This window comes from Sphaerodactylus townsendi, linkage group LG10 (assembly GCF_021028975.2).
Source record: "Sphaerodactylus townsendi isolate TG3544 linkage group LG10, MPM_Stown_v2.3, whole genome shotgun sequence".
Taxonomy (NCBI): Eukaryota; Metazoa; Chordata; class Lepidosauria; order Squamata; family Sphaerodactylidae; genus Sphaerodactylus; species Sphaerodactylus townsendi.
The window spans coordinates 89,046,721-89,059,024 of NC_059434.1; the positions used below are offsets into that span (position 1 = coordinate 89,046,721).

Genomic DNA, 12,304 nt, shown 5'->3' on the forward strand with positions numbered 1-12,304 from the left:
ATGAGCAGAAAGGGGTTCCCTTTCCTTCCTCCATAGCCAGGGACGCCTGGATGCTGGGAGAGCATCATCAAACCTCACAGTGTTGCTCAGATCAACCCTACGGGGCCTACTGCGCATGCAGGAAAGCAGCTGCCGCCAGGCTCCTTCAACCTCGCTCCCAAGCATCAGCCCAGATTAAGCTGCCAGCTGGGCCAGTGGCTAGTAGTCACATGCTTACCAAGCCCCCGGTACAACCAGCCAGCACGGCTTTCGCTCTGGTGTCAGGGAGCAGAACATAAGGCTTGATCCCTGTTAGGTCTGGGATCCTTAGGCAATAAGCAGACTCTGGATTCTTGATCAGAAGCATCTATTGAAATCCTAACCACAACAGAGGAAGCTGCAGCACAATCCAAAGCAGCAGAAGCTGTGGAAGACTTTACATTTCAAGGCTGCACCCTGTTGCTGGTTTACAACAGTACTTCTAGTCCCCAGAGACCAGAGAAATCAGATTCTTGGCACACAGGTGCCTGGCTCACAATCCCATGTTGCCCAGGGAGTGCAGGCTACGACTCTTCTCTCCCTCATTTTACTCCAGGACAATATTCTGAGGCCCATCAGGTAGAAGGACTGGTCATTGGTCACTCCCAGTCCTGGCCGACCACTCTAGCCACCCTGGCTCCGAGTCAGAAGATCCACTGCCAGGACTGCTGTCTCCTGGAGATCTGCATAGGATCCCCTCCTGTTCCTTTGCTACAGGATCTCTCAGGTCTACAATCCCACAGATGCCTCTACTTTTAAAAGGCAACTGATGCCTCTACTTGGTCATAATTTTGTTGGACATTGGGAAGAAAAAAATAACAAAAAAGACAGCTTCAACCGAAGACAAACCTTTGGTGACTTTTGTGAGGAACTAGGAAAAGGTGAAGGCAGAGCTTAGCTCTGCATACTGGGGACTGTGCCTTCTTCTAGATTTGTAGGTTTGTCCTGGCACCAACCTGTGCACTGCTTTGGCCACTCGGTAGAGAGCTACGTCTCCCATCAAAAACTACAGCAGCTGTCTAAGCACGGTGGGTAATGACAGGCCCAGCATATTAATCTTTTTCCTGAAAGAACGGACATGTCGTAGAAGCATGCAAGGATGCCTACACAGTCGACGTGAAGGGCATTCATACTCCTTGCAACAGACCTGCTCTGGACATAGAATCGTTGAGCTGGAAGGGACCGCATCTAGTTCACCCCCCTGCAAAATGCAGGAAATTCACAGTTAATGCCCTTTCCTCCACTTTCTCTTTTTTAATGATATTTTGGGAAGCACCAGTTATCTGTGTCTCTTGGGCAACTGACAGCCAATCTAGGCTCACCACGGGAACAGCCACAGGGAATCAAAGCTGGCTCCTAGGAGGGTGTCATTTCAGAAGCCGAGGAGGAGTCGAGAGGTGAGTGCGTGCACGCCATGTCCCCAGCAAAAGCCTCTCACCCTTTCGATCTTCATCACGTGAGTCTGCAGAACTGCATTCAGCACTTCTTCTGCCGCCTTCAGCAAGATGGGGTCAGACCTTTTCAAACTCTCTAGTGCAGACAGCAGGAAGTTGGTCAGCTGTACTGAGAAGAGCTGGTCTTCACAGTGCTACAAATAGCAAGTGCGGCAGGAGTTCAGTAGGATTCACTGACAGCAGATGCCCAGGGCAACAACACTCTTGGGGGGGGGGGAGGGTGACATGCTCACAATCTCAATCAACTGTTTGTGTGATAAGCCATGCACGCACTCTTGTTTTTTTCAGAGAGTAGCTGTTGTTTTAGCTGCTCAGTATCTTACTTCAAGGCAGAGAAGGTCTCAGAGCGAAAGGGTTTTTCTCTCTGTCCTGCAATCTCACCTTTATTTAAAAAGGGTGCTTTGTGAATAATTAAACTGGACTCTGTAGGGCATTTGGTAACAGATTGTATTTTTGAGTGAGTTTTCTCCTGTGCTAAACCCACCAATCTAAAATTGCCATTTTAGAGAAACTGGAATCATATACTTTACATAATGATTAGAATGTGAGAAACTCTGGTTTTAGCAGCATTTGCTTTCTCTGGAATTATCTGTATAATTTGTATCATTCTTCACTTACTGATTTCTTCTTAAGTTTTTAAGGCTGGCTTCATGAACGACCGACTGTCTATGTAAAATGTTTTCAAATATGTATGGGTGCTGCCCTGAGCCCAACTTTGGCCAGGAAAGGTGGGATATAAATTTAATTTAATTAAAATAATTAAAAAGTTTTCAATACATAACATTAACTCAACATACTTGGTTTTCTAGAAAGGGTTCCAACACCCATCTGACCAATAAAATTTCACTGTACTGCTGACAGAGGCAAATTTCTCTCAGAGTGGCTTCAATTGAAGAGACCTCATGGGAGAATTTTGTGCTGTATTCTGCTGCTCATTAGACTTACAAATCGCCCGGAAGCTGCATATTGTGCAAATCTCTAGACTGTGTGTGAATAAAATAATTCATCATCGGGTGCTATAATCCCTCTTGAGCATTCCAACTTATATCTGCTCAAGGCCGTATCGCTGAGGAGCTGCTGCCTCTTTCTGACACCAACGCCCCACAAGGAGGTGGTGAAGGGCAGACACCCAGTCAGAGGCGTTCCTCCCATTGGGCAAAGTGGGCAATTGCCCAGGGTGCCTCCTTGGGGGGGGGGGGGGCAAAAACTGCAGGTTCGTTTGTGGGATTTTTTGTATTTTCAGTGTTTTTCCGTTTTTGGCCTGCTGAGAGCGCAGTTTTTAGGCTAGCAGCACCAAAATTTCAGGGATTTTTCAGAAGACTCTCCTGATGATAACACCCAGGTTTGGTGAGGTTTGGTTTAGGGAGTCCATAACTTTGGGAGAGCCCCCATCCCCCATTGGGAGTGCCCCCATCCCCCATTGTTTCCAATGGGAGCTAATAGGAGATGGGGGCTACACCTTTGAGGGTCCATAACTTTGGACCCCCTGAACCAAACTTCACCAAACCTGGGTGGTATCATCAGTAGGGTCTCACGAAGATGCTCTGAAATTTTGGTGCTGCTATCTTAATAATTGCACCCCTGACAGCAGGCACCCCCAAATTTCCCCAGATTTTCCTTTTAAATCACCCCCTTCCTGCCAATGCTTGTTTTCTTTCTTTCTTTTATTCTCTCAATGTCTAATAAAGGTTGTTGTTGTTGTTGTTGTTGTTGTTGTTGTTGTTGTTGTTGTTGTTGTTGTTGTTGTTAACCATTACATTATTATTATTATTATTATTATTATTATTAAAATCCATCCCTTCTGCATGGATTTAAAAGGGAGAATCTGAGGTCCCTAGTTTAAACATTTCTGAAAGTGATGCTTTCTACTGTTTCAGGGTGGGGGATAATCCACCCCTGACAGCATCACTTTCAATGTTATTTAAACTGGGGACTCCCAGATTTTCCCCTTTTAAGGTGGGATTTCCGAAAAGGAGAATCTGGGCTCCCCTAGGCTTCTAAAACACCCATTGAAAGTGATGCATGTTTGGGGGTGGGATTCTAGCATCACTCTGTTTAAACTAGGGCTTCCAGATTCTCCTTTTAAATCCACCTTAAAGGGAGAATCTGGGGTCCCCAGTTTAAATAACATTGAAAGTGATGCTGTTTCCCCCAATTGAGGGGACACGATACAACACCATAAAATGTTTCCATAGCAGTAATAAAACATTTTGAAAGCATTTTGAAAATGTTTTCAAAAAATTATTTCTGCTGTGTGGCATGGCCCATTGCTGTGTTCAGATTTGTGAGTTGGGGCATGTTCTATAATGTGATGGTGACTTTGAAACGACCTGGTGGAAAAAATCATTGTTTGGTCACGGTGGGCGAGGGTGGCCGCCCATGGGGGGGCATCAAATTCAGGTTTTGCCCAGGGCTCCAATTTGCCTAGGTATGCCACTGCACCCGGTGGCTGAAGCTGGTCACTTCTACTCTGGGAAATGACCTGAACCTTTTAATCCCAGACCATGACTCTCCCAGGCATGGCAACAGCAATGTCCCCCTTTGCCTGTACTGATTACATTTAACAACCACCCATCTACACACTGTTCCCGTAACACCTTGCTGGGGAAAGGTTCACCGCCAGGGGCAACTGCAGCCTTCTCAATGTCCAGCATTTCCTGAACATGCACAGGGCCTTTGAGGCAATTAAGCATGGTGGGAAGGAACTGTCGTTCCTACAGACTGGCTGCAACCTGCCAGGGCAGTGCATTGGCCGCATCTCCACCTACATGCAGCACCAGCCAGGACGTCCAGTGCCTTTCCTGTTGAATAATAGTTGCCCTGGCTCGTAGCTTCCTAAGTAGTGCCCTCCTGAGCCCACAAGGTGGTACGGGTCCAACCCTTATGTGCAGAGTTTGGCACAGTATGCTATGCCAAGGAATAAAAAGTTGTAGAAATTGATTCAAAGTGCCTCCATCTACACATAAAGTACCCAGCCTTCCTCAAGAATCAGATTCAAAGTTCTTCAAGGTGAGAAAAAGAGAAGGATCAGAAATACTTAATGTTAAATTATGTTATCAAGTAGCTGGTCTTGTTTGGATTGCAGACTGAATTAGAAACCCTGCCCAGAGAGTAATAACATTAGAAATGGGAGATTAAGGAGGATCACACAACTAGTACTTATGGACAGAAAAATCAATGAGGAAAAAAAGTATCGTACAAAATGGAAGCTACGTAACCAGAAACAGATTGTTCAAAATTTGGAAAGCTAACAAAAAGAGTTAACCCTCTAATATCTCTACTAGTTTCATTTATAGAGGCTTATTATTTCAATGTGGTGAAAAACAGTGACTTCATAACATATGGAATATGATAGACATTCAAGGAGAAATTAAGTTTTGGCAAAAAATAAAGGACAAGGCAAAAAAAGCAGATGTTACACTTCCACTTAGTTTCAAGAATAACTGTGCAATCTGAGAGGAGGGGACAAGCCACGTTGGAAGCAGTGAAAGTGTTGTGCTGGGATCTGTGGCACCAGCGCCGTGCAAACTGGCACGGGCACGGGTGCCTTGACGGTCAGCAGCTGCAGTGTCCAAACTCAGAAGCCGCCTGGCCACCCCACAAGTGCCTGCACTGGCATGGAGGGAGAAAGCATATTATTGGGATTATTTAAGAAAGAAAGAAAGAAAGAAAGAAAGAAAGAAAGAAAGAAAGAAAGAAAGAAAGAAAGAAAGAAAGAAAGAAAGAAAGAAAGAAAGAAAGAAAGAAAGAAAGAAAGAGTTTAAAGGGAAAGCAAACAAATCATTAATCACTTTATGAAAAATGATAATAATGTTAATACATTTTAATGTGAGAAAATTTTAGGAAGTTATAACAGAAGACCTTTATTAGTGTTTCTATGTAATTTGGATTATTTGAATTTTTATTAAGAATAGCCAACATTAAAAATTGATTTCTATGTAATCTATTATATGTAGAATTTGGTTTCCTCTCTTAATGTTTGGAACTGTAACCATGACTTGACTCTGGTTTCTTTTTTCTGATTTGTTAATTTCTATTGATCTATATAAAAAAACCAAACAAAGAAATTTAATTTGGAAACTTTTTTAGTTTAGGTTTCCCTATTGCCATGCAGAGCAACCCTGACTCTTTATTTAGTATCTCTTTTCTGTATTCTTGCAATGTTTTAATGGGGTGTATTGTTTATTAAATGGCCAGTGAAGAAGACCTGGTCAAAATGCATCTGGACACACATTTCTTATTTGTCTTATACAGGGATAATTTGTATTTGTTTTGCTTGGCTGTGTATTTCTGCTTTGTTATAGTATTTTATGCACACAGAGACTCTTTATATCCATTTTTCACAATATATCTATACACATTGTTTCTCTGCAACTTTTTATCCCTTGTTGTTGCAGTTCCTTTTTTGTTCACTACAGTATGCTAAGCCCGCCCGCCAGGTATACCTGGCCCTTTGCTGAGGTCAAGCAATTCATGCCTCTGCCCATGACATCAGTGACAGGTGGAGGGTCTGGATTGCAATCTACTGTGACCTGCAAGGCTCACCAGAAACCCTGGCACTAGCGATGAGTTCTGAGCTTAGCCTTGTTACCATTTCAGAAATATTCTGCCCCCATCAGAACTGCTGGATTGAAACTAAATTCTGTTTGGTGCGAAATGTGGAAGCATTTTGTAGCCTCTCCACCTGTGAACTCTTGGTACCCCAGACAGGGCAGTAATACCATAGCAATCAGCCATCTGCTGTCCGTCACTATCAGAGAAAGGCAATCTGTTTCCTGTGGCTTTGAGCTCCTCTTCACCGACCACTTCCTCCTCTTGTGAATTCTCTGCTTTAGGCCTGTTGCAGAACAGAAAAGAAAAGAATGGCTGTTATATAACTGCATGAAGACAGAGAGAAAATGGCTCCAAACCCCTCAGACAAGCTCAGCCTGTAGCTTCATGTAGATGTTAAATAGTCCAAAGGGGAAAACATAGCCCTGAGGCAAGCTAAAGCATAAAGGCCAAGGACAGAGCTAAAGTGCTCCAGAGTCACTTGCTTGAATGGCAGAAATCTGTTGTTAGCCAGGCACCAGGAGGAGGAGCTCTCTGGGTTGCAAGGCCTGTGGCTGGCATTCGAACAGGACCCTCCTTGTGAGTGAGCGTATAAAATCTTCTAGATCACATTGCTGCTTGGCTGCCTCTTGCCATGGTTATGCAGCCACTCTTCACTCTTTGCTCAGAACTTACATAAAACAAACTCCAGCCTCTTATAATAGGTTGGCTGAAAGAAAACAGTTAAGCAAATGGTCACGCTGCAATGCCTAAACATTTGGTTGAGATAGAAAAGCTTTCCTGAAGAAAGGGGGAGGCATAAGAACATAAGAACATAAGAACCAGCCAGCTGGATCAGACCAGAGTCCATCTAGTCCAGCTCTCTGCTACTCGCAGTGGCCCATCAGGTGCCTTTGGGAGCTCACATGCAGGAGGTGAAAGCAATGGCCTTCTGCGGCTGAATCCACCCTGAAGCCGGTGCCGGGCAGAATTGAAGAGAAGAAGCTGAACCGGAGGAGACCCACCAGAGGAGACCCACCAGCGCTTGCTCCTGGGCATCCATCCTCTCTATTATGTCACCAGACTGTAGCCTGCAACTCTGCTCTGCTCAGGATGGCGCAGCTGTTTTCTGTTTTTCCCAGAAGGTCGGATCAGAACCAACAGGATGAAATTAGACCAAAAGGGGTTTGGCTAAACATCAGGAAGAACTTCCTGACAGAGCGGTTGTCAGGAAGTGGAGCAGGCTTCCTCAGGAGGTGGGGGCTCTCCTTCTTGGGGGAGTTTTAAGCAGAGGCCAGGCAGCCATCCGACAGCAAGGCTGACTCTGTGAACTTAGGCAGACCATGAGAGGGAGGGCAGGACAGGGGGAGCCAGTGCTCAGCTCTCGTGGTCCCTTCTTACATGCCCAGGGTAATGTCGATGGCTACTTTGGGGTCAGGAAGAAATTTTCTGCAGGCAAAGGGGGTGCCCCCATCCTCCATTGTTTCCAATGCTAGCTAATAGAAGATGGGGGCTACACCTTTGAGGGTCCATAACTTTGGACACCCTGAACCAAACTTCACCAAACCTGGCAGGAATCATCAGGAGAGTCTCTTACTGATACCACCCAGGTTTTGTGAAGTTTGGCCCAGGGGGTCCAAAGCTATGGTCTCCCAAAAAGGGTGCCCCCATTGTTTCCAATAGAAGGTAATAGGAGATGGGGCTACACCTTTGAGGGTCCATAATTTTGGACCCCCTGAACCAAACTTCACCAAACCTGGGTGGTATAATTAGGAGAGTCTCCTAAAGATACCCTAAAAGTTTGGTGCTGCTAGCTTAACAATTGCACCCCCGACAGCAGGCACCCCCCAAATTTCCCCAGATTCTCCTTTTAAATCCATCCCCTTCGGCATAGATTTAAAGGGAGAATCTGAGGTCCTCAGTTAAGAAGAAGAAAAAGAGTTTGGATTTATATCCTCCCTTTATCTCCTGAAGGAGATTCAAAGGAGTTTATAATCTTCTTGACTTTCCCGCTCACAACAAACACCCTGTGAGGTGGGTGGGGCTGAGAGAGCTGTGAAAAGCTGTGACTAGCCCAAGGTCACCCAGCCGGCATGTGTGGGAGTGCACAGGCTAATCTGAATTCCCCGGAGAAGTCTCCACAGCTCAAGCGGCAGGGAATCAAACCCAGTTCCTCCAGATTAGAATGCACCTGCTCTTAACCACTATGCCACATTGAAAGTGACTGCTAGTTTCAGGTGGGGGGGATAATCCACCCAAACAGCATCACTTTCAATAAGTTATTTAATCTGGGGACCCCAGATTCTCCCTTTAAGGTGGATTTAAAAGGATAATTTGGGCTCTCTAGTTTAAACACCATTGTAAGTGATGCTGTTTGGGGGTGGGTTCCAGCATCACAGCGGCTGCAGGGGGGGGGGGGCGTAAAACTCAGATTTTGCACCGGGCTCCATTTTCCCTCTATGCCTCTGCCCAGAGGGGAGGGCAGAAGGAACTGCCGGCTGGGAGCCCAGCTGGTGGGGGGCAGGGGAGGGCAGGGTGGGGGAGTCTGCCGCCCCCAGCTTTGGAGAGCTGCTTTGATAAGTGCTAGGCAGGGGGCGAGGCTTGGGGAGGCGTGGCCATGCCCTAGGGGCAGGTGGGGGTGTGGCCCCACCCCCAAACCCCCCCATAAAAAATCTATACCTACGTCCCTGCATGGACAGTGATCCCAAAAGTTAAGAAGAGGTCCAGGAGACTCAAAAGAGGCACCACGGTTGCCTCATCATTTTCTTAGTAAAGACTGTCATTGCTGGATGTTGCAACCCTAACCCTAACCCTAACCCTGACCCTAATATAACCCTGACAGCCAACCATTAGCCCCGTGAAGCAGATGAAAAGTCAGCAGCGCTTCATCCACGCCTGGGTGCTCTCGTGTCACACACACGGCTGGTTCTATGCACATGGAAACACAGCTGCAGAGCAGTATTTCTCTAAAATCACGGCGCTTACTTTTCCGGCGTAGCAGGACTTCATAGAGGCAACTGACTGCTTGCACAGCTGATGAACTGACGCATCCCACGGGGTCTCCACACAGCACAATCAGGACGGCAGTCAGGTGGGCGAGAGTGCTGAACTGCCGGGAAAGCTGACGAGAGAAAGAGGAGCGTACAGGTGATGAGGCCACATCTGGCCACATGGCGCCTTTTCTACATTTGGCAACCAGTGGGCCCTTTTGAGGACCGCATGCCGCAGCATCCCCATGTTCTTATAAATTCACTGGAGACACATGGAAGGATCCTTTGTGTGTGGTGCATCACCAGCATTAATCTGTTGTATTAAGAACATAAGAACATAAGAACTAGCCTGCTGGATCAGACCAGAATCCATCTAGTCCAGCACTCTGCTACTTGCAGTGGCCCATCAGGTGCCTTTGGGAGCTCACATGCAGGAGGTGAAAGCAATGGCCTGCTGCTGCTGCTGCTGCTGCTCCTGAGCACCTGGTCTGCTAAGGCATTTGCAATCTGAGATCAAGGAGGATCAAGATTGGTAGCCATAGATTGACTTCTCCTCCATAAATCTGTCCAAGCCCTTTTTAAAGCTATCCAGGTTAGTGGCCATCACCACCTCCTGTGGCAGCATATTCCAAACACCAATAATAAGTTGTGTGAAGAAGTGTTTCCTTTTATTAGTCCTAATTCTTCCCCAGCATTTTCAATGGATGCCCCCTGGTTCTAGTATTGTGAGAAAGAGAGAAAAATTTCTCTCTGTCAACATTTTCTACCCCATGCATAATTTTATAGACTTCAATCATATCCCCCCTCAGCCGTCTCCTCTCCAAACTAAAGAGTCCCAAACGCTGCAGCCTCTCCTCATAAGGAAGGTGCTCCATTCCTTCAATCATCCTCATTGCCCTTCTCTGCACTTTTTCTATCTCTTCGATATCCTTTTTGAAATGTGGCGACCAGAACTGAACACAGTACTCCAAGTGCGGTCGCACCACGGCTTTATATAAGGGCATGACAATCCTTGCAGTTTTATTATCAACTCCTTTCCTAATTATCCCCAGCATAGAGTTTGCCTTTTTCACAGCTGCCATGCATTGAGTTGACATTCCCATGGAACTATCAACTAAGATGCCCAAATCCCTTTCCTGGTCTGTGACTGATAGCACTGACCCTTGTAGCGTGCAAGTGAAGTTTGGATTTTTTGCCCCTATGTGCATCACTTTGCATTTTGCTACATTGAACTGCATTTGCCATTTCTTAGCCCACTCACCTAATTTATTAAGGTCCGCTTGGAGATCTTCGCAATCCTTTGTGGTTCTCACCACACTACATAATTTGGTATCATCTGCAAACTTGGCCACCACGCTACCCACCCCTACTTCCAGGTCATTTATGAATAAGTTAAAGAGCACTGGTCCCAATACGGATCCTTGGGGGACACCACTCCCTACATCTCTCCATTGTGAGAACTTCCCATTTATACCCACCCTTTGTTTCCTGTTCCTCAACCAGTTTTTAATCCATAGCAGGACTTCCCCTCTTATTCCTTGATTGCTGAGTTTTCTCAACAGTCTCTGGTGAGGAACTTTGTCAAAAGCCTTTTGGAAATCCAAGTAGACAATGTCCACTGGTTCCCCCTTATCCACATGCCTGTTTACACCCTCAAAGAACTCTAGTAAGTTTGTAAGACAGGACTTGACTCTGCAAAAGTCATGCTGACTCTTCCTCAGCAGGTCTTGCTTTTCTACATGTTTAATAATTTTACCTTTTATGATAGATTCTACTAATTTACCAGGAACAGATGTCAAACTGACTGGCCTGTAATTTCCTGGGTCCCCCCTAGATCCTTTCTTAAAGATTGGTGTGACATTGGCCATCTTCCAGTCTTCAGGGATGGAGGCAGATTCTCAGTGATAAGTTGCATATTAAAGCTCGCTGGAAGATCCAGAAATTTCATGCTTGGAGCTCTTTAAGAGCACTCTTGGGTGAATGCAATCTGGGCCAACAGGGAGTTTGAAGTAGCATTGTAGTTTGTCAATGGCTGCCATGAACTTCTTCCCTTTGTCTACTCACTATCTTCTGCTTAGTCTCCCTCGGATTCACCTCCTAAGAAGCTTGGTCCCAGGTGCAGGAATTTTCCTCACCTCCTCTTGGAGTGGAAGACAGATGCAAAGAATTCATTCAGCTTCTCTGCAATCTCCCTGGGTCATCTTTAGCACAATCCTTTTGTTCCTTTTCCATCTATCCTAACGGGCCTACCGCTTCCCTAGCTGGCTTCCTGCTTTTGATGTACTTGAAGAACTGTTTGTTGCTGGTCTTGATGTTCAAGGCCATGCGTTCCTCATAATCCTTTTTTGCCTCTCTTACAGCTAACTTGCTTCTCTTTTGCCACCATTTGTCTTCCCTCTCATATTCTTCATCAGTTAAGTTGGACTTCCATTTTCTAAAAGACATCTTTTTTTTCCTAATAATTTCCTCAACCTCCCTTGTTAACCATGGTGGCTTTCTTTTGGACTGGGTGCTGCCTTTCCTAACCTGCGGAACACATTCCAGCTGGGCTTTTAAGACTGTGGTTTTTTATTTTGTATTATTGACCGTCCGGTTAATTCTAACAGGGGTGTAGTACCATCGTAACATAAGTTTTAACCATTGTATTTAATACTGATGCTTATTGAGGTAGACAAAATGCCTTTATTGATTTTCCCCATTTTTCAATTGGTATCTCCTACCTCAAGTCTGCTTCCCATTGAGATCTATAAACTGGATCTCTTTATACTTCAGTTCATCTAGAATATCATAGAATACTGCCAAGAGTCCTGAATATCAATCAATTCAAGCCTTTATTGGCATTCCATGTTACAATAAAACAGTTGTCCATAAAAAACAGATAAATACATCAAACAAATACACATAGTGTATCCCATGTGTAATATTTGTAGTTCAGACTCTTATCAATAGTATAGTCCAAACGGACTCATCAAAACTGCCATTCCTACATACTTCTTTGCAGACCAGACTGAAGACTTATCGGCAGAGCCTAGATATCATAATAACATACGATATTAAAAGTTTTACTGTAAGACACAGGGTTTGTTGGGGTGGCATCAGGTAAAAGGTAAAGGAAAGGGGACAGAGAGATGAATGGATAATTGGTCTGACTCTAGTAGGTTGCCACTGCATGAGTCCTGAATATGACATAACTTTCTCAAAATCATTCAAAGATCTAAAAATATCCTCCCTTTGGGAATTTGCAAAAACTGCAATCTTACCACCTGGTTATCTCCTAGCATGCTTTTGATTTATTTTCAGGTACAAAATTTC

General features: G+C 45.2%; 1 protein-coding gene across 1 annotated transcript in view; it reads right to left on the bottom strand.

Moving 5' to 3' along the window:
• Positions 1-12,304, bottom strand: part of LOC125439670 (maestro heat-like repeat family member 5) — a 98,260-nt gene that overhangs the window by 26,657 nt on the left and 59,299 nt on the right. Inside the window, exons 16-18 of the mRNA XM_048508787.1 lie at positions 8,988-9,123; positions 6,194-6,309; positions 1,457-1,606 (exon numbers count right to left, since the gene is read on the bottom strand). Coding sequence (XP_048364744.1) covers positions 1,457-1,606; positions 6,194-6,309; positions 8,988-9,123 — 402 coding nt within the window. The remainder of the gene's footprint in view (positions 1-1,456; positions 1,607-6,193; positions 6,310-8,987; positions 9,124-12,304) is intronic.